The following is a 26,339-nucleotide window of genomic DNA, read 5'->3' as shown; positions in this document are numbered from 1 at the left end:
TGATATTATGATGTTGTTAACGTTTATTATCATTAGTCTTATTATTGTCGTCACCATCGCTAAATCAGAATTCCACTCGAATCGCGAAGCTTCTCCTTGAAACATTTCCTCCAATCTCTGATGATACCGCACATCGGAATGATCGCATCGCTCGAAACTTACTTATGAATCGTCTGATAAGATTACATCGTAGACGACTTAATCGCGGCTCGATCATGATTCTCGGAAAAAATAATATAAAAAAAACAATTTATCAAAAGAGATAAGTGAAATATACTTAATTCAATTAAGCCAATTAATCTTGAAATATGTTTTGTCATTTACGATAATAGCGTCGTAATAGCTAGTGTATATACCTGCAGCCGCGATAACAGATGTGTGTTATCTTAACCGATTGGTTTACGGACCTATGTTTACTAGGGAGCTCTCTCTCTTATCCCGAATATTATTTCCTCTTTACCGCTACATTAGTAGCTTCTGAGATTACTAATACAAGATTAATTACAAGGTACAGAGCAAGAACTCGAGAAAGCATAGTTGATTCTCTTGAAGTTGCATTAGATCTCCTTTAACGTTTATTGAGACGCCGATAATTCGATAAAAACGGAACGGATTCCAGGACATTGCATTCATCGGATGCCGGATGATAGTGTCTTGACGACAGGGAAAATAAATGCAATCGAATCTATTGAATGCACCTTCCAAGAACTTCGAAACGGTGCGACATTCGTCTACCGAGAAATCGATTGCTGTCTTTTAAATAAGTTGTGTCGTGGTCACGATGCCATCGAAATATTCATCCGCCTTCATTCTATTTTTTCATTTATTCACTCGCGACGACGATGATAATATCAGCGATATTGTGGAGTCATATAAAAGCATTGAATGTCGCATGTATTAATTTTTGTAATTCACATCGCGCGCAATTTATATATTTACGTGGTTTCAATGTAAAAATTCAAATGCGGTGCGCGATTACGACTAAATTCGGGGAGATATATTCCATTTATTGTATTAATTAATCACGCTTTAAACATTTGCTTGTGCAAATATTTGCAAAATTATTGATTACATATATAGTAATTGGCTTTGCGAGATACGTTACACATTTGATGCGGTATTATATGCGGTAATATAGCATCGCCTTCGACGTATCGCAATAAAATCTACATAGAGAAGCTACACGTCGCATCTATATATTTCTTACATTTAAAATATACGCGCGGGGAGAACGAACGCTTTAATTTTTCAAAGAAACCCACGTAAGAGATCGGGCTGGCACTTACCGGCTGGCACGATATGGAAGACGCACGGCTCCAGCTGACTGCCCTGATCGTTGTTGCCCCAGCAGAGGAGAGTGCCATAATCCAGCTCGTTAATCGGTTCGTACGAGACCGTCGAATGCGTACGGTCGCTGATGACTTTCGCTTGAGGTATGTCCACCGCTTCCATCGTATTATTAAATTTCCAGGTGAACGATACTTCCGGCGGGTTCGCCTCCAACTCGCAGGGAATATTCGCGCTCTCATGTTTCGCCACGCCAAACACCCTCGTCTGGCCGTGCTGGCATACCGGCGCGACTGTAAAATGTAAATGTAAAATGCGCGTTGAGGATATATACGTAGACAAGCCAATACTTTCGCGAGTGTATAAATAAACGGCGGATAAATAATTATTCACCGAAACACCGAATCACACTTGGTTTCGCTCGATACGCGTCGCGTGCTCCAATATTATTCAAGATTAATAATATACTGGGTAAATTGGTACATTTAAGAGGAAATGCGTGTATAATCTATTTCCCGGTATCAATTTCCAGCTCTCGATTGTAGTCATTAGAGATTATAATAATAATAATAGCTTAGAGTTTCATGTTGGGTTATTAATATCAACAGAATTATTTGACATTGGAGGTGGAAAGGGCTTAGCAAATTATACCTCGAAAATGCGAACATGAAACAAAGTTGAACGGGATTCGATGTATATAATCCGAGAATTAATGACGCTTTAACCATGATCTCTAAAATTAAACAAGAGTACAATTGGTATCCTCATGACGAGTATCCTTCACAGATATATCCTCCAATAATGCGATCGGATCTTTTCGTCGATGATCCCACAACATATAGAGGAGGGATGTTCGATACATAGAATCTGATATCCGCTGAAGGCTAACGCGATTATTAAGCACTACCCTTAATTAAGCATTAATGATGGAATTCATGTCCGTAGAACTATTCTCCCCCGCCCCTGAGTTCATGTCAACCTCAGTCGACACGGTATCTGATATCGTCTCGTAATATACATAATACACAATATACATGTATATATTCTGTAATCTACATATTGCAACAGTGTACCATTAGTAGAGCATGTCTTCATTGTTCAGATGAAAGATGGGGAGCAAATTCGCGTACGCTTTCTCGAACAACGTTTTCCTCCATTATATTCTCCGCTGATTCCGTTTTATTCACGGCAACTGAAAGTACGTCGTTATACTTGGTAAGAAAATAAGTTTCCGACTGCATACGTCTTTTTAATGCTGTAGAAAGTAAAAAGTATAGAGCACATTTTCGAGTTACTCCGCGGCGCGATTCGCGTAGATGATGAAGGAACTGCGTAAGTAAGTTTAAGACATCTCCGTAAGTGTTGAAAAATTTTTCCACGACATACCAACATATCAAAACGACGGTAACAAACTTTACGTCTTTCTCATCAAAATAAAAATTTTATTTAGAAAATATTATATATAAGAGAAGAAGATTGATTTAGGATGTATTATATATAAAAAAAAAAAAAAAAAAAAAAGATAAGAAGAGCACACACATATAACACGCACCTCTGAGAGGCACTTTATGATATAATCTCCTATGAAGGATATTACTATATATTTTTTCTGGAGCCACTTGACAAATGATTGATTGTACATCTTTGGAAGAAAAACACGTTATATAAAATATTGTTCAAATGTAAGTAATTTTTTTGAGAGATGGAACAAAATGCGATAGTGCAAATAAATGAAATAAATGCATTTAGTGTTGAAATATTTATACATACATACATCTCATCGACTTATTTTTTCATATGTTTGAGCGAGAAAAATAAACCGCCTTGCGTTCACGAGATATCGAAATGCAATTAAAATGTGATTAAAATTGAAACAGTTGTGCTTGCGCTATGAACCGCGAAAGAGTGCGTCTCGACGCATGCGAGCGCGTTTTATACACCCGGAGGCATGCGATTGATCCTTATCTCCGGTAGTTTCTGCAATTGACATTCACTTCCACAGACGAAAGAAGATATTCGGTGTAAGCTGACAAAGGATCCCCCGCGACCTCGACTCAGGGCGGAAGTCCAGTTCGCCTCTCGTCCGGGAAATTCAATAATACTTGGGACGTGGAAGTGGAGGGTCGTAGAGCATGCGGGGATATATCCGGCGCACATATAGAACGAGACTGGACCCTTCATTGATTAGATCAGTCATAAAATTCCGAACGGTATCCGGTGTCCGCGCGTATTGCATCCCCTTTGTACTTTGCACAGTTGTCGAAAGAAGTCCGATCTTGGCGATGCTTGGAATGTTCCGCATCTTGCCAAGCCAACCGGTCGCGCAGTGTTATACGGCAGAGACGAAACCTTTGTCCTCTCTTATGACGATAGTCGAAAAATGTCTTAGAGATGCCATAAAGGTCACGATAAAAATCGTGAGTTTCTACGCGATTGTATGATTGGAAGGGATCTTACGTGATTTTACATTCTCGCATGTACACCGATATCGTGTAATATCACACGATACATAAGTAATAGTGAGCTTCAATAATTGATTGGCTTGAATGACATACATAAATGTTTGAGATTTGCTTCTTTTATTTGGAACTCTTGTCATCACAATTTTTTTTTCAAAAATATAAAATGTTTTATTTTATTTTATTATTTAGAAAATAAATTAATTTTAATTAATAAGCTAAATCAATTTTATTAATAAATTAATAAAAGTGTATTGAGAAATTTCGAATTTCTAAAAGCAGAGATATCAGAGGGAAAATTTCGCGATATATGCATCAACGAAATGGACTTGCATAACATTACGAACGCAAAATGCAGATTTTATCGTCGGGAATGGTTAAATTTGGCACGCGCGCAAAGCAGGCGCATATTTTTTCGTTTTTAAAAATTGGATTGAACTTTCCTGAAGTGGAGACTTTTAATCTAAATGATCTCCTTTGTCAGCGTCAAGTATTTTCTCCCGAATAAAAGCAAATGATCGTGGAGGATGAATGCACGGAGATATCGCGGGATACAGGATCAATGGCCGAGACACTGACAATAACCAATTAATGCTAGTCATTAAGCATCAGTGACAGATCGCTCATGCTGAATGTCCATGCCGGCTATCGAAATGATATCTGTGTCGTGTATGCATAATTCATTTCACGGGCCCGCAATATCGCCTGCATCGTGAAAAATGCACGTCGATCTGTCGCACGGACGTACACGTAGAAACGAAGGAAGGGAGACAGAGGATTTGCTTTTTGTTCTATTTGGAGATACGAACGAGTTTATCTCGATTATCTATGCGAGAGCGAATTTATCTCTGCGGTATAAAATATTTAAGTATTAGTTTAGAACTATAGGATGTTTTAATGCCAAGCGTGTTAGATTGGAAAATTGGAATTTTAAATTACATTTGTAAGAGATTTGATACAGAATTATATTAATCTATTTTTAATGATTCCATTTCTGAGAGAAACGCGTATCTCCCCCAATATGATAATTTCTCTCTGTCTTTCTCAAACTGTAATAACTCCAGTTATTTGCATAAAATATAATTTTATCTTTTCTACAATCTCTTTTCGTAAAAGTCCCAATAAAAAATCCAGCGAAAAGGGCCATTGACAATTTAAGGCTTAAAAACTTGAAAGAGCCAATGAAATTTTAAATTTAGAGCTGTTATAATTTTGCACCTTATCTGCTACATAAAACAAGAGGTTTCGCTATAAAACGAGCGTTTAACGTATCTCCTCTCGGTTTTAACGAAAGTAAACTTACGCTCGATAGTCCGTTAAAGTCTTTCCAAATGTTTAACAGCGAATACAATTCGTAGAACACACGTAGAAGGGGGAAAAGGTGGAACGTGTCGAGCCAAGAATTATCGAATATTCTGCCGGTGACAGATTCCTTGAGAGATTTAACGGTACATTAGTTCCGGGGACACATCCTTACACACACGGACAGGCCGATAGAGTACGAAGGCGCGCGCGACCGTATTATTTTACGTTCGCGGTACTCGCGTCGTGAATCTTCGTCAATCACGGTGTACATCGCGCCCGGCGCTGAAATTCGTAAGAACGTCGCCGTGTATGCGTCATGGAAATTTATAATAATAATAATCTACGACGCGCGTGTGTGTACGCGTGTGTGTAGCACGCGCGCGAATGGCCATTACGTCAAATAACGAAGATTTATGCCCGCGTCGTGGCGACGATGTATATATGCTCTCGCATAGCTTATGCCGGAGAGACGTGGGCAATACGGTCGAACTCTATATATTCAGATATCAGAGGTATTATTATATATGGATCGAGCGCGTGGTCGGGACTTGAGATGATACATGTGCGTCGATGCCTTGCTTAATCAGATACATTAATTAGCTGGCGTTAATGGACCCAGTTAGACGCCCCGGTCCATTCGATCGATAGATAGATCTTCGACGGAGCGTTATCGAGCGTCGTATCTTGCGTTCGTATCGCCATGCGATGGTCATCATGGTTGGCACGATATATCGGCGGTGCGATAAGGCGCCTAGCATTCTGAAAATACTCGAGATTACGGGAATCCCATAGAGAATTTTATCGTAATTAGAGATACGTCGATTGATCCAAGCGTTTAACGAACTCGGCTGCGCGGAATCGCGACTATCGACCGATGAATTTTCGGGGCGCGGCGTAATTATCGCGTGTGTATCCTCTACAACACGAGATATACCGCGAGATATTAATACAGTGTGTAATTAATAAGATGCGCATTCTCCCCGTCTCTTCGAGAGAATAGCTTGAAGAAAATAAAAAACCTCGGGTATATATAGAGAACTGAAGAATTTCTCGAAGAATTTCGCCGCGGATCTCTCTGAAACGTTAGCGGCGTATTGTTAAGGGGATTACAGATGGGTGACGTTACATATCGATCGATCTCGCCATCCGGGCGACGTCTTGGCTCGGCTTTTTTCGCCGCGACTGTGCTACATAATCTATCCAATCTATCACGGCGAATAAATCAAAACGCCCGGCGCGGAGAAATCGAATTCACTTTTGCAGCGCGAATAAATGTCCGGTCGGCGGCTGCGATAAATTCATTGACGTATTTCATGGCAGTCGGGCCGTGGCAACAACGACGATGGTGGCGGCATTCTAGTTTGCGTCCGTCCGTCGGTCGTAATTAAATTACAACAAGCGGAATCTAAAGTTAGCGAAACGAATTTCGAAGCGAAGCGTGCATATTGCGCCGATAACACGCCGGCTGACCGATGACGTACGTATCTACTTCCGCCGGATCGAGTCTGTTATAAATCGGCACGATTTTGTTGTCGCCCGAAATAAAGTGTCAACCTTTTTATATCACGTTACGGATAAATGTCGCCAGTTAATTTCGCACACTCGTATAAAATTTCTCAAAATTTTATGCGGGTCGGGTATAAATTACACATCGTATTTATATTTATATGTAAATACATAATTTACGATTGTGATAGAAATAGAAAGAAAAATATAATCGCATTCAGTGCATGCGTCTGATAAAGATCTCTGTTGGCGAGAAAAAAAGAATTTTCACGACAATCTCAAAGGATGATTTTGTGAAATATTCTTATAGGAATAATTGTACAAGAATTACTTTAGATCGATTTTACTCTGCGCGAGACGTCACCTTATTTTTGAATTATAATAATTTGATATATATCTGAACAATATATTCATTAAAAAGAGATCCTGAGAAAATAACTAATAAAAATCAATAGAACATGTATTATAATAATTTGACATATATCTGAATAATATATTCATTAAAAAGAGATTCTGAGAAAATAACTAATAAAAGTCAATAGAACAAAATCCTGCCATTACAATCTTCTTATCATTCGATTTAGAGTCACGTTGAACGAAGGATTTCATATTTTATATTAGGAGCTCGCACGTATAGATCGCGTGATAAAAATGCGACAGTCCCGGCGCGCGAAATTGCCGCGGTGTGTAATTAAGCATTAATCGCGCAATTTCTATTTGAGCGACCTGAATTACTTTGCGCGCCCGTTACCGCCCAGCTAAAAGATCGCATGTTTGCAAGACCACGGCGTATATGACGAACGAAAACGAGATCGCTTGAAAGGAATTTCAAGCATGCTTGTTTTGTGTCTTGCAAGAAATATTATGCAGAAATAAAATATTATAATAATTAGTCATATAATAATAATATATGCTGCTATATATTTATTATAATAATACGATACGATACGTGAAGAATATATATTATAATAATCCAATATATATATAAAATATCATTCGCGTTTTTTTATAGCTTCATGTTGCCCGATATGGGTGGAAAAAGAGACAATATCGTATCCGCGTAACATTTATTCTTTCAACGTGTTCGATTCGTGCGATACTGATCGGTGACAAAACATTTTTGACAACAGTATAATAATTTTATACGCATCACAACATGAAATTTTTATTAACAGAAATAAAATATCTGACGTATGAAGCCTTTGTATATTCTCGATTGAAACGACACGCTGGGTCATCCGTCAATCGAGTAACAAATACAGTCGCTATTTTCTCTCGTTCCTCTCGAAAATTTACAATCTTTTTTCAGAGCTCGCAATAAACCGATTTTTTCTTACGTGCTGTTATGTAAAGTTTTATATTAATGCTGCATATCACGTTTCACTGAGTTACATTGTATAATACTGTGCAGCGCGTCAATTTTCTTCTTTCTTTTAATCTCAATGTATAGAATGATACCGAGTTGGCATGTATAAGGCAAGTTATCGACCACTCGCTTCTGGCTAATTATTATTATAGCTTTTAATTGCAACGCGCTCCAGTTTAAAACCTTCTGATTAAGTCTGACGTTAACTTCGACGAGCGGTTGAATGTCGGAATTTTTAGAGTCGACGCATTAATTACACGTTGTTACGGTGATGCTTGTCTTGTAATTAGCACAATGGCGGAAGCGCAAACTCTTTGCGTGGACTATAATTAGGCAAAAATCGAGCAAAAATACAAACGTCGACTATCCTCGATTTGTAAAACTGGTATCGATTTGTCCAAAGCAAGAGAACGTTAGACGCCGGGACGCATTGCGGATCGTGAATTTTTAAAAACATTTTCCATCTAGAAAGCACAGTTGAAATATTTTCAAAAAGCTTGTCTCGCGAATATTCTGCGAATATTATTATTCAAATTTATCGTTATTTAGCGTTTCGAATCGTGCTCGTATTTTGTGCTCAAATTTTTTCCCAAAACATTGCCTTTGATAATAATTAGGATTGCATATAAATTCTTTTTATTTTAACTTTTAGTTTCCATTGTATTTTTCTCTTTAACTCGAAAATTCTATTCCGATCGAATTTCCACAATCTCTTGATGGAAAATATTCTAAAAGATATATTTAATACATAACGCGCTATATAAATATGACGCGTAAATTTAAATGGAATCCTATCTCGCGAGTTCGGTCACGAACGCAGAAAATCTGCGAGTTCGTATGTGCGCACGGCTGGCTAACGTAGCTTAAGATTTTAATTCAGTTTCAGCAGGTATAATTATGCGCATGGCAAGAAGCTCCCCTTCTCTTCGAACTCTGCCGTATCCAAGATCTTAAGCCGCTTAGTTAGCTGTAAAATAGCGAGGCTTCATTCCGGAGAAGAACAAAGAAAATACGGATTATACGGGAGCATTCGACGTTCACGAGACTCGGCAGTTTACCTTGCCGAAAGGGTTATTAAAACCAACATAATCGCACCAGGATAATTACGCAAAATTTTGTTCGTAGTTTTTGCCAAAGTCTCCTAATGCGTGTGCGCGCAGAAATCCACGTAATATTGGACTGATGGTAGAGATTTGATGAGCGCGCGTCGAGCACTCTACATCTTTTTTACCAGCGCGTATATTCTTTGAAAATAAAATCTATTATAATGCTGTTACAGCAGAGTAGAATAGATTAGCGGAACGATATAACAATTTCAGTCAAAGCTTCAACCAAAGTCAAAAATACGACAGCTAAACGATAGAAATGGACATTTTGTTCATACTGCATTCACAATGTGATAAAATGAACAGTATTTTTTAATATTCTTTTTATATTTTTGCTTATTACATTCTGCGTAAGGGGAGCAAAATTTTCCGATGAAATTCGTTGTGCAAAATTATAGAAATTAATAGTAGAGATTTTAGCGAATTTAAAAACAGAATTTGCGATCATCGCATCTCTCTCGGTCTTACAATAGATATGAAAGTGTTTTAGATATTTTCAGCATATTTTTTCTTTCATTACATTAACTTGTTAACTCTCTTTTTTTTTCTTTCGATCTTTTAGGGGATGATCTTTTCTTTCGTCAAAATTGAGTTGAAAGTTTAGAATAGATATATCAAAATCTCCTTTTTGATTATTTAACAGACGGATCTATCAGCAAACGCTCTGTATAATGATCATTAACAAGAGAGAAGGAGAGAAGGAAGAGGATATGTAGATACACACACATACATATGTATATTTTAACTGATCAACTATTAATCTTTGCACGGATTAGCTGTAGATAATTTATAGTGGTGCATTGAATCCACTAAATACTGATGAGAGCGCAGCTGCTGTATAAACGGTGGCGTATGTCAGTCAGTCGTAAGTTACACACCAACACACAGACTTAAGTAGCGGAACAGCTCGGTTATACGCATATGTTCCTACGTATGTAGAGCGTTTGAAGTGATTTAGCGTTCGCTGAACTTTACGGGGGTGAAAGACATTTTCCTTGGAACGTGCGCAAAAAGGGACCAACTCACGTACATTACTGTAATAAATTCATACTGGCGAATTGCGCGACGAAGGCGGCGATTTCTCGTCATAGCGATAGTTTTGCCTTATTTTATTATCGAGATATATATATATATATAGTGCTATTGATTTTCCTTATGATTTATATGACGTGGAAAGTTTCTTTAAGAGGGCTCGACACGGTAAAAATATTATTAATGACCGTATTATCGATTTCTTTCTGTCTCTATAAAACCCACGCTAATTATAATCGTACAATAACTCGCGCTATTACGTTGATAATATCTCGACTTTTATAACTCGTAACGTTTGAAACTAATATCGGACTTGTAATCTTTTCTTTTTTAAACACTGTGAAAAAGCTGTCCAAACTTGCTTATAACGTTTAAAAGAGTTATAATGCTCGCATATGAAATTGACTTATAGCCGGTCGGTTCTCTGCCTCGGAGCAGATTTTATGAAACCTCGTTTTCGTTTATAGTGCGCGATGCCGAGATATTAAACGTCGATATGAAGCGGAAGATCTCACCCCGCGCTCTCTCCGAATGCGCGGACGTTTCGTCGTCTACGCGCCGGATTTATGTCCCCTCGTAAACAAAGCGCGCTCCTAAGCTGATTTAACGTCGATCCGCGCATACCGGTGTGTCAGTATCAGTTACGTGCCAGAGGGTGCGGTGAACGCGCGCGCAGTGACACAGAAATTAACTCCAGTGCCAGAGAGAGACTCTAGAGATTCGTAAGACAACACGGCGTGTTTCCATTCCCGGGTATTTCGGTTAGAATCGTTATTCCTCGATCGATAGATACAGACTACTGAAGAGAAATTACACGTGCAAACTTTGAAATTGCTCTTCGAATACAAATCTGGAAAAGCTTTGTATTCTACAAATCTATAGAGTCAATCTTTTGCAAATTTATAAAGAGTAACAAATTTTTTACAAAATATATCGACGATATTTCGGTTCGTCAAAGCGCAGAGAAAGTTTATCACTAGATATCTCGAATAAAAATGATAAATTTTCAAATAAAGATAAAAAACGCTTATATCTTAAAGATTCAGATATGAGCGTGGACTGTTGTCGACAATAAACAGAGAATAGTTTAACTTAATTAGAGCGTCAGCGTAGATTATGGCGGATGACATGCGGGAAATGTAGGTATGTGCATGTAACAGATACTCACACTTTATGTCCAAGTTCAGTGGATTGCTCTCGCCGTCGCCCTCTTGATTATTGCCGATGCACGTGTAAATCCCAGCTCTACTGCGAGTGACGCTTTGCAGCACCAGGCTCTGATTACTTATTATCGTTCCGGTCGTCGGATTGTGATACAGCGGATTGCCCTGCGAATGCGAAATCAAACGAGGGTGTGTTGTGTTTACTCGGCTACCGTGAATAAACTTGCGCACGCGGTTCAGTGTGCGAGTAATAAACTATTCAAGTAATGGACTATACTCGCAACAAATAGTAAGTAAATTTAAGGAGCAAAAAAATGGAATAGAGAATTTTATAACGACCAAAATGCTTCTTGTGCTATGATTAAAAAATTTTGATAGATGAAACATTATCGGTAAAGTGACGTAAAGATAAATAAATAAGGAGAAATATAAGTAATAAATATATAAATAAATAAATAAATAGATAACTAAATAAATAAATAAATATATATATATAAGCAATACAGTTATATATGAAAATGAAAGGATAAATTAATATTACGCTCTTTTCGCGAACGATATTAAAGCGCGAAAACTGTATATTCGCGCTTCTCGCGAAAGTCTAAGCGATAATAAATCCCGCGTGAGAAATTCACGACGAGGAACACTGACAGTTTTTCGATCTCTCTCGCGTTCCCTCGTCGCGACTTTCGAGACGATGAAAGCGGCTTTCAGTTTTCGCGAAACAAATTTTGCAGTCCTCGAACCGAGGGAATTGATTGGGATTTGCGTTTCCCCGGTGTTTCCATGTAAACGACATTCGTTCGCGCGATAAGAATCATCGAAATTGGCTCGAACGGATATCAAAGTTTGAAGAATATTCGCAATAACTTTAATGTCATAACACATATATTTTTGAGGAATTAAATTTTTGGCTTATGTCTTTTAAATGTATTTTCAAAAATCAACTGTTTTCTTATCGACAATTTTTTTTTCGACAAAAGCAATTTATCGACAGTTTTTGAATTATTAGCAATTAGAAAATGGAATCAACGTAATCATGTTAACTTATTATTTATCTTCAATTTACTCTTTAAAAAAATATATAGATAGACTTTAATGTAATTATAATTTATGTTACTATTAAGATATGTTTAATGCTGAAAATTAAAAGTCTTGAAAAAAGATAATGTTCAAGTAAATGCGCTAGAAAAAGAAAAGAGAGCGATTAAAAAATAATGGTTTGAAAAAAATTTTTTTTTTATTTGATAACTATTACCTAAATATTCTGAATATGTGGATTCTAATGATACTAAAAGAGAACTATCTATCGTAGGATTAAAAATAAATTCGAATGATTGAATGCGATTGCTTCCCGATGGTTTAATTGCAACGGGAAATATCTTGATTTATACCTGTGATTTATGTCATGCCATCAGTTCCAAATCAATCGCGCGTATGACTTTATCATCAATAAAAACAGAACGATCAAAACGAATGAAGGGATTAAAACACATTCGGGCATTGACGAATCGCATTCTTATTAATCGTTGATAAAACGCATCGATATATATCTGTAATTAAATCGACGCTGTGATTCTCGTCCCGTATCAATCAAGCGAATTATTTTAATAGTGAAGAAAAACATTGCGTACTCGAGTGACTTAGAATAAATACAGATAAAGTGATGCGATCCTAATGGATTAGCTCTCGTGGAAATTTCGATATTGGTATTGCAATTTGCATTAGAAATGTTATACCCATTACGCGGATTATTTTGATATGAAAAAAAAAATTTTTTATGCGTAATTCTTGTAGCATCTACTTGTTAATTAATTTTTTAAAAGATCACAAGATACCAATACACGTTAAAGATTTTAAATGGGTAAAAGTTAAAAACTTTTTAATTTTTAATAAGAGACATAATATATATTATTTCGCACGTGCCTTAAAACGGATCAGAAATTATTTTTTTAAATTAAGCTGAAATATACATTGTCCCCGATATAAGTAACCTAATTTGAGACAAGAGAAATATTAAAATTGTCTACAATTTTGTGTAATATGAAATGCTCAAGTTGCGAGAAAATTTCTAATATAACCGAACCCTCTCTAAAGGTTAATTACTATCCGAGGGAAGACCGCTTTATATGCGCCCTGCGCAGCGCGTTTCGGTGATACGAATCCGAGATCAAACGCGGGAGTTTTCGGACGGAAGTTTATCGTGTGTCGCAGGTGCGCCCTGCCGTTCCCTTATCTCGACGCGATTAAGCTTCGGCTTATATTATCGATTTCTGAACCGGATTCGTTATCTGCGCCCTATGCGGCGGGGTGTGGACTCACGTTATGGCGCCAGGAAACCTTGTAAACCCAGGGATTGGACTTGATGTTGCACTCGAAGTAAACGTCGATACCCTCCCGAATAGCGCTCGAATTCAAATTGCTGCCAAGCTCGAGGGTAACCACAGGCTCGTCTGAAAACAGAATCAACATCAAAGCCGAAGCGCGAAATGCACCAATATGAGAGATGCCGCTTTAATTACAATAATTAACGCCTATTAGCGTCTAGATGCCATAAATAAGTGCCTAGATGACAAAATAAAAAAAATATAAAAAAAATATAAAATAAAAAATAAAAAGAAAAAATAAAAAAATAAAATTAAAAAATGCTGGAAACGGAAATTTAGATAAAAGAAGCGGGAAATCGAAATTTTTTATTAATGCATCTTAGTGTTTATATTGGCTTATTGATTAAAAACTACTGTCTATTTGAATCATCGTATTTGTAAATTTTATATCGAATCCGCGAAATAATTTTTTTGAGCTCACTTCCTTAATTTTGTCAAATTTAAAGGTAAACCTCAAAACATGTGACTCAAAAGCAATGAAAAAGAACAATGTAAAAAATCGTTAAAGACATTAATTTATTGATTAACAACCATTATTTATTAAAGAAAAATACTATAATACGATTGCTTCTCGATTACATCGTGTTACATCGCGTTGTAAATAAATGGTTAACTGTGTCGAACAGCGGCGAATTTTCCCATCGAGAGGGCGTCGTCGGGGTCCATTCTGTGGTATTATCTTTTCATGGGGGAAAAAATCGCGGCCGCGTATCGAACGTTACTTATGATTCCTTCCGCTGCAACGCCATCGCGAATCCGATAATTCCGCCGTTTCGCGCTTGCAATAAACGAGTAAATTTTTTCGCCTCGCTTTTACAGCCCCACCCCGCCCAATAGAATTACTGGCGGACGCGACAAATGAAAAAAAAAAAAGATAAAAACTCGCGGAAAAGACGGGAAAATGGGGCTGCCAAGATATTCGAAGTAGTGGGAACGCGACGGCGAAATCGGACTGAATTTTCAGTACGGTGGATCGGCATGTGCCATTAATTTCCACTCGAAGTCTCTGTCTCTTCTTTCTTCTTTCGTACCTCGAATCGGCTCGAGGAAAAGTTTTATATTAGACAGTGAAATCACGACGTTAATCCTAGCTTGACTGCGACGCTTTCGCGGCGATTCGTTCTGCAACTTTACGTATTAATGTCGCTGAAAAGTTGCAACGGGGCTGCAATTTGAAGTACGATGCGGACGCGCATCCACGGTGTCGCAACGACACCTCCGTTAACCTGGCACCCCCATCACGAAACCAAATTCGGATATATGGTATAATTATAAGTGCTGATTTATCGCTAATGTAATGCATGCTGATAAATTTAAAAAATATTATCCGAAACAAGAAATTGTCGAAAATATATGAAATAAATAATCGAGAAAATATTCTCAGCGCAATTAAACAAAGTGAGAGTCTTTTTTATTAATCGCGAGATTAATAAGAAATAATATATGTTGTATAAATATTTCTATTAGCATAACCATGTGATATTAGAGATTCGATCTCAACAATAAATGTTACATTTCGAGCAAACAATCTCGCCGATGGCAACGAGATCTAAAGCAAAAGGAACGGCGTTAGAATTCTCGATTGAAATGTTAATGTTGACTTTGCAGCGTACGATATGCATGCGAAATGTGCTTGTAAAAATATTACATCGATGGAAGTTTCCACCGTGCACGACGCGCGGTCGCATACGCGACGCGAAATTGCGGGACACCCCGTTGCGTTTCTGTGAAAACACTCACGATATATATTGAGCTTCCATCCTTGCTCCATCTCCGAGTCCGGAATATCTGGCACGCTGGCGCGACAGTAGAGGAACTTGCCGGCGTCTTCGATACTCGGCACGAATGTGAGGACGCTGGTTGTTACGTTGCCGTCAGGAGGACTCCTCTGTCGGTGAGAATTTCATGAATTTAAAATAGTTTGCCGAACAATTTAATAATCACGATATGCATACACATCCCGGGATCGAATCGCCGTCTGTGACGGATTGAATTAGATGGTGATGATTATGCCGTTCGCCGATATTGGATTTACATTAAACGAGAATTCAATGCCAAGACTTATATTTTTATAACTATTTAACATCTCGGATAAAACATTCTTTTGTCTATTTAAAAAATACTCATAATCAGATAAATATATTAATTCTAATGACAAAATTGAATAAGAAATAATAGAAATATAAGAAATAATATAAATTGCACAAAAAATGTCATTCTCAAATTATAGACAAAACAACGATTTAAATTTCTTGCTTTGTATTTTGCTCTGCTGATGAACATTAATAAATAATTCGAATACTTTATGACAGAGATAATATGTATTATATATTGTAATATTGTGATATACTTGTGCGAAGAATTTTTAATTGTCGTTCGAAACTTATCGCGCATTAATTTAATTACATCAGTCTTTAATTTTGAAAAATCAGAGAATGAATCGAGAAATAATCGCAGGGACATCCGGAGAGAGTTTCCCGGACGAATTAATCTCATGTGATCGACGAGAGTGTATTAAATTTGCCGACAATCTACTTTAAATCGTACCGTTTCCCGTGCATTTCGCAGTATCGTGTTCCCTTTGGACCACGTGATCGTCGGCTCTGGTCTGGCTCCGACAACCTCGCAACCTATCTCATAGGTCTTGCCGGCGCTAAGTGGACGGTTCTCTCCTTGAATCCGGACCCAGAGCGGTTTCACTGTAAAAGAGCGTGTGTGTCACACTCAGATTTAAGCGCCCATCGAGATCCGCGCACAGTCGTGTGAAGCTAATAGAAATTTTCCCGGTAGAAACTCAATTCACACTGAATTGGTGCGCCACGGTAAGAGTTTCGTGAGAATCGATACGCGACGATACTTCAATTTAACACGGAAATTCGAATCGCTTATAATTAAGAAACTTGCATATTTTTCACAATCACAATTTATGACGTAATAAATTACATATTATTGCGAATTAATTAAATATGTATATTTAATATTCCCCGTATTTACCACTATATTTATAATAATAATAATTATAATGCAGTAATATAATATCATATTATTGTAATATACACTCATTCAATTGTTAATTGAAAATAATAACGTACACATTGCATTTATAATCTCTTTACGTACAATCTAGATAGATAGGATTATCAGATAATTTTTTTTGAAATAAAATTTATTCACGATTGTATTCTTTTTTTCATTCTTGGAATTAATCAATAACCATCAGTAAATATGGAAATTTATAATAATAATAATTATAATGCAGTAATATAATATCATATTATTGTACTATACACTCATTCAATTGTTAATTGAAAATAATAACGTACACATTGCATTTATAATCTCTTTACGTACAATCTTTTATTAAAGGATTATCAGATAATTTTTTTTGAAATAAAATTTATTCACGATTGTATTCTTTTTTTCATTCTTGGAATTAATCAATAACCATCAGTAAATCGGTACTTACAATTCATATCGAGCGTCACTGAACTTGTTATCGGTGCTATCATGTTGTTATTCGTAGCTTGACAAGTCAGATATGTGCGCAGATGCTCGCGGCCCAACTTTTCCAATTGCAGCACGTTGCGGACCCTTTTAGCATCCACGGTCTCGTAGCTGCTATCGAGTAGAGAAGTCCCCTGCCACCATGTCACTCGTGGTTGCGGTCGCCCTAAAGAAACATAAAGGATCCGCAGGATCCGACGAATATGCATCGCTACTTCGTTGCATTAATGGCGGCGTCTACTCGGTGTAATCACATCTCGACTTAACGCTCCGAGTAGTCGATTAGATATAAAATTGAAATCTTTATAAAGAAATAAAAATTATACTAAAGTCTTTCTCAGAGAAAACGTAATTTATAATTTTCAAAAAATTTTCAAAAAACATCAATGAACGAAATGATTAATATACATTTATTTATTGGAAAAATCCATTCATTTTTTAATTTTTTGATTTTTAATTTATTGTAAAAAGTTAGATTTTTGATGATAAGTAAAAATCTTTGTGCAGATCGTGTTAAAAGAAAGACCGAGGTTTAAAAAGTTTACTTTCCGGAGAGAGAAGTTCCATTAACAAATAAAACCAAAATTTCAAAAAGTGCAAAGAGAATATTCCTAAATAATATAGAAAATGTACAAAAAGTATTACTATCTTAGCTCTGGAATAATAAAAATCTTATTAAGAAATATTTAAGAAACTTTAAATGTTGTAAATTACGTGTTGTACATCATCTTAAATTAACTTTGTAAAATTCTATTAGTATACTCGATGATTGCGCGTTCGATTAATGATCGAAAAATTTTCATCAAATTTCCTGCATCGTCAAAGTATATATATATATATATATCTTTGTCTTACACTAGCGGTCTCGCTCTTATTACGCTTATATCTGCCTTGCCGTAAGGCAAGATAAAGGCGGCGCCTTCATTGTTCGAAATTCAAAACGCAACACGAGGAATAATACGTTTGGCTGAAATGTCAAAGAAATCGAGCCGCACATTTGTTTCCCGTGAAACGCGCAACCCGAGTGCTGATGCGAGTCACGGCAACGACGAGACGCCCGAGCGTTATGGGAGGCGAATGCACCGAAAGTGCATCGGCGCGTCATGCACTTACCACCGGCGGCGACACACGTGAGATTGAGAGACGCTCCTTCGGTGTACGGGCCGAGGATGTAATGGGGAATATGAGACCTTCCGTCTTCGTCCAATATGCTAAGCTGCTCCGGCGGTACTGTAATAATTTTCGCAATAAGAAGCTCTCTGCATTCTCTTCCCTTTATTCGGGGATGTCTGAGAATGCGAACAGGGTAGAATGGAGCGGAGACCGCGGGTGAATCAATTTGCGCATTAATGTATCAATTCTAGTGTCATCTAAGAAGACAAAACGCAGCGCGACTACTATTACACGATAAAGTTAATAAATCCTTGTTTAATATATTAAATAACAAAATTGGCAACGCGAGCACGAAAAATCTTTTGGTACGATTTCATTAATTCAATGTGACAGATGAAATATAAAAAAAAAGGAAATGAAATAAAGAACGTGAAAAATCGTAACATACATGCTGAAAAAATTGTAAGTATAGCGTACACAGATACTGTTGTTAGTACGCGAACTCTTAATGAAGTTGGGAGAATGGTGGTAATTATTGTTTTAATTTCGCTCTGATTTGATCTTTGTAATAGTGTGCCACGGATATATTCTGCATAAGAGAATTGAGATAAAACTGCGTCTTTTAAGCATATTTATCCCTTTTAATAACCGTTTCTCTTTGCTACATCAACCGCAACAATAAACTTCCTTCTTTTATATCATAACCAAATTTTATATATAAAAAACAAATGATTTAAAACAGAGATATGCAAATATAATTATTACTAATTACCGTTAGGATTGACATTGAGAAATAAATTGTCAGTGTGTATTAAGAAAGCATAAAATATTTTTTTATAAAATGTTTTTTTTCTTTTTTTTTAAATTATCAAAAATCAGATTCTCGCGGAACTACGTTATATCCAGCCGTGGGAAAAAATTCGTAATATCGCTAATAATGCTAATATCCGTATGCAAATGCCGGCGCGAGAAGCGAGTTGAATCAATTTGCACGGCGATGTATCAGCCTGTGCCGTCACGTATCGTCTTTACCATTAAGAAGCGGATGTTATTTTTGAGATAAAAAATAAATTTTAATGCACCGGTATGGCGGCGCTCGGTATCTATCCGCCCCGGTATTATCGGCTACGATCACGTAGCCCTTCTTCCATTAAACGTAATGTTATGCCATGCAAAAAAAAAAAAAATTAAATGCAGTCGGTGCACAATTTCGACCGCGCGAGATGCTCGAAACAGCCGAATAGTCGAATTGATCCATTCGATTCGATGATAACAGCGTCGATTATATTAGAAAGCGGCATGGAAAGCGCAAATATCGAATTGATCAATCCGGTATATCGTACAATTCCCACGTTCCAAAACTCAATTTTCGAGAATTTCCGGCAAAAGATTATCGCCGAATAAAATACATCCGAAAAAATGTTGTCAAAAGTTATACAGAAAACAAGAAATTTTTTTATTTATTAAATAATTTAGAAATTACGACTTTAATCTTTGTTGCGTTATTTCAACGACTAGAGTTTTAAAAGTTCAAACTATCAGATATGTAAAGTATATGATAAATTATTTAACAGAAATAAATAATATATTCTTTATGTGTACACATGTGTACATTAGGAGTATTTTCTAAATATTTTTAGATTGCTTATCATACGCGAATTTATTCCCAAGAAATTATCAAATCAGATACCATGAGAAAAAAAAAAAAAATACGTATTCAAAAGAACACGCCGTATGTTGCTGAAAAAAGTAAAAAAGAATATATGTTTCGCTCTTTTAATTGTCGGGCGCATCTTGTATTCGGTTCAATGTAGAATATCGTTTAAAAACTTACTGATCACCGTTAGATTGACTTTGCTGTTGCGCGTCGGCGATTGCTTGAAATCGACCCTGCATCTGTAAACAGCCGCGTCGCTCTCGCGAACGGTTTTCAAGACGAGCTTCGCGGGTTCGCTGTGCTTAAAGAAGGCACGTTCTTTCAGGCTTTGATCCTGCCAGTGATTCCCGTTATCCAAGCTGTGCGTCCCCCGCATGTCGAAACTGCAATAAAGATCAATTTAAATTTTATCAAAAGAGTTTTACTTGTTTAAAATTATATGTATATATTTTTCTAAAATAAAAAAGTTAATTTTTTCGAGTCGCAATAATACATATAGTCTATTTTAATATTTTCATATAAGAGGAAGATATGATATAACGCATATACATATATAAAATAGAAAAATCACAATTTGAATTTAATTGATTTTGGAAAAACTGTGTGAGAACTAGTATTAATATGTGTATAAGTAATTATACGCACACAAAATAAATGGTGCACGCTTATAGTATTCTACTGGCTATAAAAAGCCATAAATAAGAAAAGCTCGCACTTCTTTCTTTTTCCCCTCGCTGCTTCCTTCAATACTCGCTAATGCGCGTCATCGTATTTCTCGGATAGGCGGACGCGTATAGAGAGAAACTTTTATATTGCCCCTATTAAACTCTCACGAGACGCTCAATCGAAAAGAAGAGAAAAATGCTCCGACTGAAGAAAAGTACAGAGTCACGCAGGATACTCGCGTAGCACTTTGCCCTCTAATATCGGCCCTTTTACGCCGGCGCGCTGCCCTCGCAGAATTTCTATCGGCGAACAGAAACGAAGCTAACTGAATTTATGCGGCGTCGTTGCTACAAAGAAATTTTCCGAAGAAATTTGCGACGGATCGGGACCGTAATGAAATTCCTCGGCAACTTTTCCTCCAACTCATTATTGTGCTTCAGCGAAATTTTCGATGAAGCTTGGGTCGAGGATATTTAACATTAAGGATGTAACTTCTCTTCGAATAATGTTTACATATTATTGCTTTGCGTTTATATTACGTGTACAGGATGCTTTTACGCTTTATTTTTTCACGACAGATTCTAGAGTTATAAACGATTGAAGAAATGAAGAGCTTGTAAATTGAAGTTTTACAGCGCAATTAAAAAGTAAAATTTTGATATCTAATCAAAATCAAATTTAATTTATTTTTGAGCATTTTATAATTCAAGATATTTAATATATATATTTTGAATATTAAAAGATTATGACAAGAGCGTACGATAATCTCTTTATTTTTTAAAAAAAGCGTCGATTTGAAGAGATTCATAGTTATTAAAATTACACTTGGCTAAACACAACACACGAAGATCCTAAAAACAATTGAAACGATTATTTAGAACAATTAAGCCAATTGTTGCTAATTTATTCCTCTAATTCTCTTGAATTATATTCGCTTCGCAAGAAGATTCAGAGCGAACGTGTACTCGTGGTAATAATTAACCGCCATAATTTCCTTATCTCCTTAAACGTGCACGCTTCTAATGCGCGATTCAGTCGTTGGTAGTGTCTCGTTGCAGTTTCTGTGACTCTGTCAGCGTTACTGTACTGTGGCGTCAGTTATACGCGCCGTTATCACAAAACTTTTAAACGTGCGGGGGTCGAGACATTGTCTGCATATCGGCGGTCATATTTTCCTTGAAATTTTGAACAATCGCGACGTTCATTCTGTAAATGTGCAAGAGCTTTATATAACTAATTCCTTGGCATAAAACAAAAATGTGAAAAAATAAAGTTTTATATTTAAAAGTTAAAAACACGAACTTACAAAAATATTTTTGCACAAATTAAAAATATTATAATAAAATTGTCCATATTTTCTATATTAATAATATTAAATATTGCACGATAAACATAGACTTATTATTTTTGCAAAATATATTAAAAGAAGAAAAGTCGGCAGCGTTGAATTCTTTGTAGATTTTGTCATGTTATGTTGAATTTGACAAATTCTATATTATAGAAGAAGATTATCTTTTGTACGACAATCGTTTTCTCTCTCGAGAGATCGGAGACATCTTTATTAAAACTGTTAAGAACTCTTCAATTGCGTCTGTTCTGAAAAGACGAGGCGATATTCGCATATAAGTGTCCTCTTCTCGGAAGAAGAAAAATCGCAACGCGGCAAAACAATAGTTACGGAGCCAGCTTGAATCGACGACAATCGGAATTGATTTCGCTAGATGTAAAATAGCAGGTGTGACGAATGCTGCACCTGCTCAGACGCGAATGCATCCCAAGAGGCGAGGGGAGAGGCGTACGCGCGATATATGTATGTACGGAGCAGTTTTCTGAAACCGGTCCCCGGAGGACGTTCCGGTATACTTTTATATGACCCGTGCCGGTTCGCAAGGTAAGTTACATCGTCAACCGAGCGTGCGAAAGCGCGCGCTCTCGTTCATCCGGACAATTCTCTGCGTCTTCGATTTTCTCGAGCGGCTTCCGCGTCGGCCCCTTCGCTAAACGATCGAGCGGCAAATTACGTTAATGAAAAGGATCATCGGGTGTCGCGATAAAACGACATCATGTACGGGTCGTATATTCGATAACGAAGTGTGCGCAGTTATCGTTTTGTTATCTTTGACTCATCTTTCGAGCCGCGTTAATTTAATTCCGATTATTACACACGCGGTATTTCTGATATTATCTTTACTTTAACAAGTGTCTTTATCGAATTTTGAGAAATAATTTGTGATACGATAGAAGTAAAACGGGGAAAATGTAATACAACAGATTTGAAGAGCGCAGAATTGCAAATTATTTTGATTTTCTTGTCTTTTCGAAATATTTCTGTATTTGTATTTGCGATGTCCTTTGTACACAATTTAAGTTAAATATGCGGAAAATGACAACTAATTTAATGAAGATTATAATTTAGAGATTACAAAGTCATAGTTGATTAACATTATAATTCCACATTGTGGATATATGGTTTACGAATGCGTTTATCTCTCTCACGTAGACATTCCATCAGACGCGACGACGAATGGAATAATCGCATGTTGGGCACATGCAAGTCCATACAAAGGATTACTGTGCTGCAAACAGATGAGGAATGCTTATCACGTATGCACACGTCATGCTTTTGCATTTCCTTTGTCAACGTTGTAACATCGCTTTGACATTGCCTCCGAATTATCGGTAATCTCCTTTAATTATTCGCAAAGAGAGAAAGTCGGCCGCAATCATTTCGAGGATGAGATCACGTCACAAAGTGTGACTTTTTACGAATCTATGCAGAAGGTCGTACAATTAGAATTGCCGCAAATCCTCTCTCATTTGCGGATTATTTTCATCAATTTACATTCAATTTCCTTTCACTATAAAGAAACGTTATACTAATCATTGTTAGCTAAATTAGACGACCGGTCCAATGCCGTTTAATTTTTATTAAATCTTCAAGTCGTTAGTTCAAGAATAAAAAAATCGTCGAAAAAGACGAGAGTCGATCAAAATTAATCCAAGAATCATTCATACATATATGAGAAGAATAATTTTCATTTTTAATAGTCGTTACGCACGTTTCCTTCCTGTGTCAACTCGTTTGAAAAACGATGGGATAGACAAAGATCGATCAATTTGCCCGAGGATCAGAGAACGGGCGTTCAAAAAACAAAGCCGCCGTGGCGCGACGGAGCACTTCGTCACGGGTCGAAAGACTTTCAACTTAATAAAACTACGAAAAAGAGAAAGAGAGAGAGAGAGAAAGAAAGAGAGAGAGAAAAAGAGAGCGTGGTAATACGATAAACGCGTGCGTTGTGGTGTGTTGTGTGCGCGGAAAGAAATAATATCGTATCCATAATTTTGCTCCGGGATACCTTTAAGCCCCCGTCACAATTCATATATCAAGAGTCAAGCTGGGAGAGGCGGTGCGCGCTCGTGAGAGGAAAAGAGAATGAAGAAGGAGGGCAAAGGGATGGAAAGGCTGCGAGAAATAAAGGGCAGCAGCCAATTCGCTATATGGACCACTCTAGGGGGAAAACACTCCGCGGCAGCGATGGAAGAGGTGAAGAGGGGAGGGAGATAGACATACACGCTAAGTGTGTCACGGGGTTGGGTTGCCACAGATCCCTCCCTCCTTCCCTCCTCGCGGAAAAAGATGGGATTCCTGGCTTCCACGCCACGTTTCTATGCATAAAACCGCGATATCAACTCTCGGAATAAGAGAATCGGGCGCAACTCGAAGGAGGAAAGCCACTGGGAGATACGTGGGTACTTTAATCCCCCGTTCTTCTCTCCACGCGCTACCGAAAAGCAGCCACCGATTCGAAAGTGGGTAGTGTGCGTCGCGAGATTAACTCTTTTTTTTTTTTTTTTTTTTTTTTTGCTTCCCATTATCTCGACATCCGACCGAATACGCGGCGCTTAAGTGGCGCAGAATACGCGCTCGGAACTTAAATTCATTTATCTATCCCGCGTATTCGCGAATCTCTCGCGAGTTTGTCATTATTATTTTGCAGCGATTTTAATCAAATTACGTTATTTCACATTCCTTTTTCCGCATGCGTATTAATCCTCTTGCGCGTAGATTTTACGCGAACGAATCGATTGCGCGCATCGGTTGCCAAGCAACGAATACATTATCAAGATCAGCACGTTGCGTCGGCGTGCTACACAACGGGATAATTTCGGCTGTGCCAGCATGCTTAATGCATTACTCTACCATTTATAGTTAATAACCGGACTAAAGTAACGCGTGCGAACCCGCGCGCGCATTATCCTCGCAAAAATATTCGCGTTCGCAAACTTCAAATGCGATGCGTAAATCCGCCGGCAAATATACGATATAATAAGCCAACCTAATCCAGCAAAGTTAGCAATATCGAAACGGAGTACGACCGGCTGATTATGAGATTCCGAAACGCGTAATATACAAATTAATTGCGTCAATTATCACACATTCTCATCGCAAAGCACGCATGCGTTAAGAGATTTGCCTCTTCTGTGTATTTACGCAAGCTCTCTCTCTCTCTCTTTCAATTTCTGCGTAAGCTAATCGCGCGATTAAACCGGCTCGAAAAAATTCAGAGGCGAGGATTCGACGCAGAATTCGAATTTCCCAGGATAATCGTGCTTCGTTACGAAGAATACGCGGGTAGCACTTGAATTCCCGAATTGGCGAAATCCTACAATCGAAATTGTAGTCGCGGCGAATTAATTAATTCTCCGAGAGTTTAGCGTACGTTAATTTTTCCTTTGAAAAGAAAAAAAAAGAGGCAAATTAATATCGAGCCGTCGAAGAGAAAACTCTTCAGCAAATTGTAGATGGAAAACGCGCTTAATAGAAAAGTTTTTTCATTTCAACGAAAACAATCTCTTGTAATGTGCTAGTAGTTTTCAGATGATTGGACACAGTAACAGTAAGAGAAACAGATTAAACATTTATACGATGTCCACTTCTGTCGTATTATCATTATTTTATTATTTACACCCGTTATTTTCTTTTATTATGTAATAAAATAATCATGTATATCGTTGTATGTGTTTTGCAATAATAAACATACCGTAGAAACACTTTCGACAGGTTTAGAAATGTTAAAATCAAAAGAACATTGTATATCATATAAATTTTAATTTTAATATTGTCAAGTAGAGAAAGAAAGCTGACTTATATTATACAAGTGATATATGAAAATGTATAATATATTAATAACTAAATGCATAATATCGTGACGATATAAAATTATTTCTTTATGTACAACACATATGTGTACTGCGCAAATATTACTAAAGTGTGAGTCTAATTAGAGAGTAATTGTAAATACGACTTGATACGACGGCATCATTACCAATAATTATTGTATCAAGGCGGTCGTTTATATGTCAATCGCGTGTGTTAAGAGTCGGTCAATTAACGTTTCTCCTGCAGATGTAATTCGCTTTGATTTGATGAACGTCGGAGGGTTCTCCTCGCAACTAGAACATCGAGCGATTTTCCTGCAGTTCTGATATGTCACTTTCCGCGGCGCGGAATGTAAATTATGCCTGTCTTTCTGTTTGAGAGGCATTTCCATTTGCGCGAATTAAGTTGAACGCGGAACAAACGGAGAAGAGTTCGTTTTCTCAACTGACTCGAGTATATCCCGCGTATAATCAGGGCCTTCTGTCTTAAGAAATTGATAAATCTCATTCGGAAGCAATTACCGTTACAATTATTCTGCTAATATTATTTATACCAGATTCCCTTTAGGCAATCTTATATAAACTCTTTTATTCTAAAACCAATTCTTTAAAAAAATATAAAATTATA

At 37.1% G+C, this 26,339-nt stretch overlaps 1 protein-coding gene across 3 annotated transcripts in view; it reads right to left on the bottom strand.

Annotated features, from left to right (window-relative positions):
• LOC115243707 (hemicentin-2-like) overlaps positions 1–26,339 on the bottom strand; it is a 272,825-nt gene that overhangs the window by 12,845 nt on the left and 233,641 nt on the right. For all 3 annotated transcript variants that reach the window (XM_029820886.1, XM_029820887.1, XM_029820888.1), the window contains exons 4-11: positions 20,063–20,268; positions 18,229–18,345; positions 17,078–17,281; positions 16,159–16,310; positions 15,352–15,499; positions 13,547–13,677; positions 11,230–11,389; positions 1,287–1,580 (exon numbers count right to left, since the gene is read on the bottom strand). In XM_029820886.1, coding sequence (XP_029676746.1) covers positions 1,287–1,580; positions 11,230–11,389; positions 13,547–13,677; positions 15,352–15,499; positions 16,159–16,310; positions 17,078–17,281; positions 18,229–18,345; positions 20,063–20,268 — 1,412 coding nt within the window. The remainder of the gene's footprint in view (positions 1–1,286; positions 1,581–11,229; positions 11,390–13,546; positions 13,678–15,351; positions 15,500–16,158; positions 16,311–17,077; positions 17,282–18,228; positions 18,346–20,062; positions 20,269–26,339) is intronic.

This window comes from Formica exsecta, unplaced genomic scaffold (genome assembly GCF_003651465.1).
Source record: "Formica exsecta isolate Colony F162 unplaced genomic scaffold, ASM365146v1 scaffold72, whole genome shotgun sequence".
NCBI classification, from domain to species: domain Eukaryota; kingdom Metazoa; phylum Arthropoda; class Insecta; order Hymenoptera; family Formicidae; genus Formica; species Formica exsecta.
The sequence above is the reverse complement of the archived record's forward strand: the minus strand, read 5'-3'. Positions and strand labels throughout refer to the sequence as shown.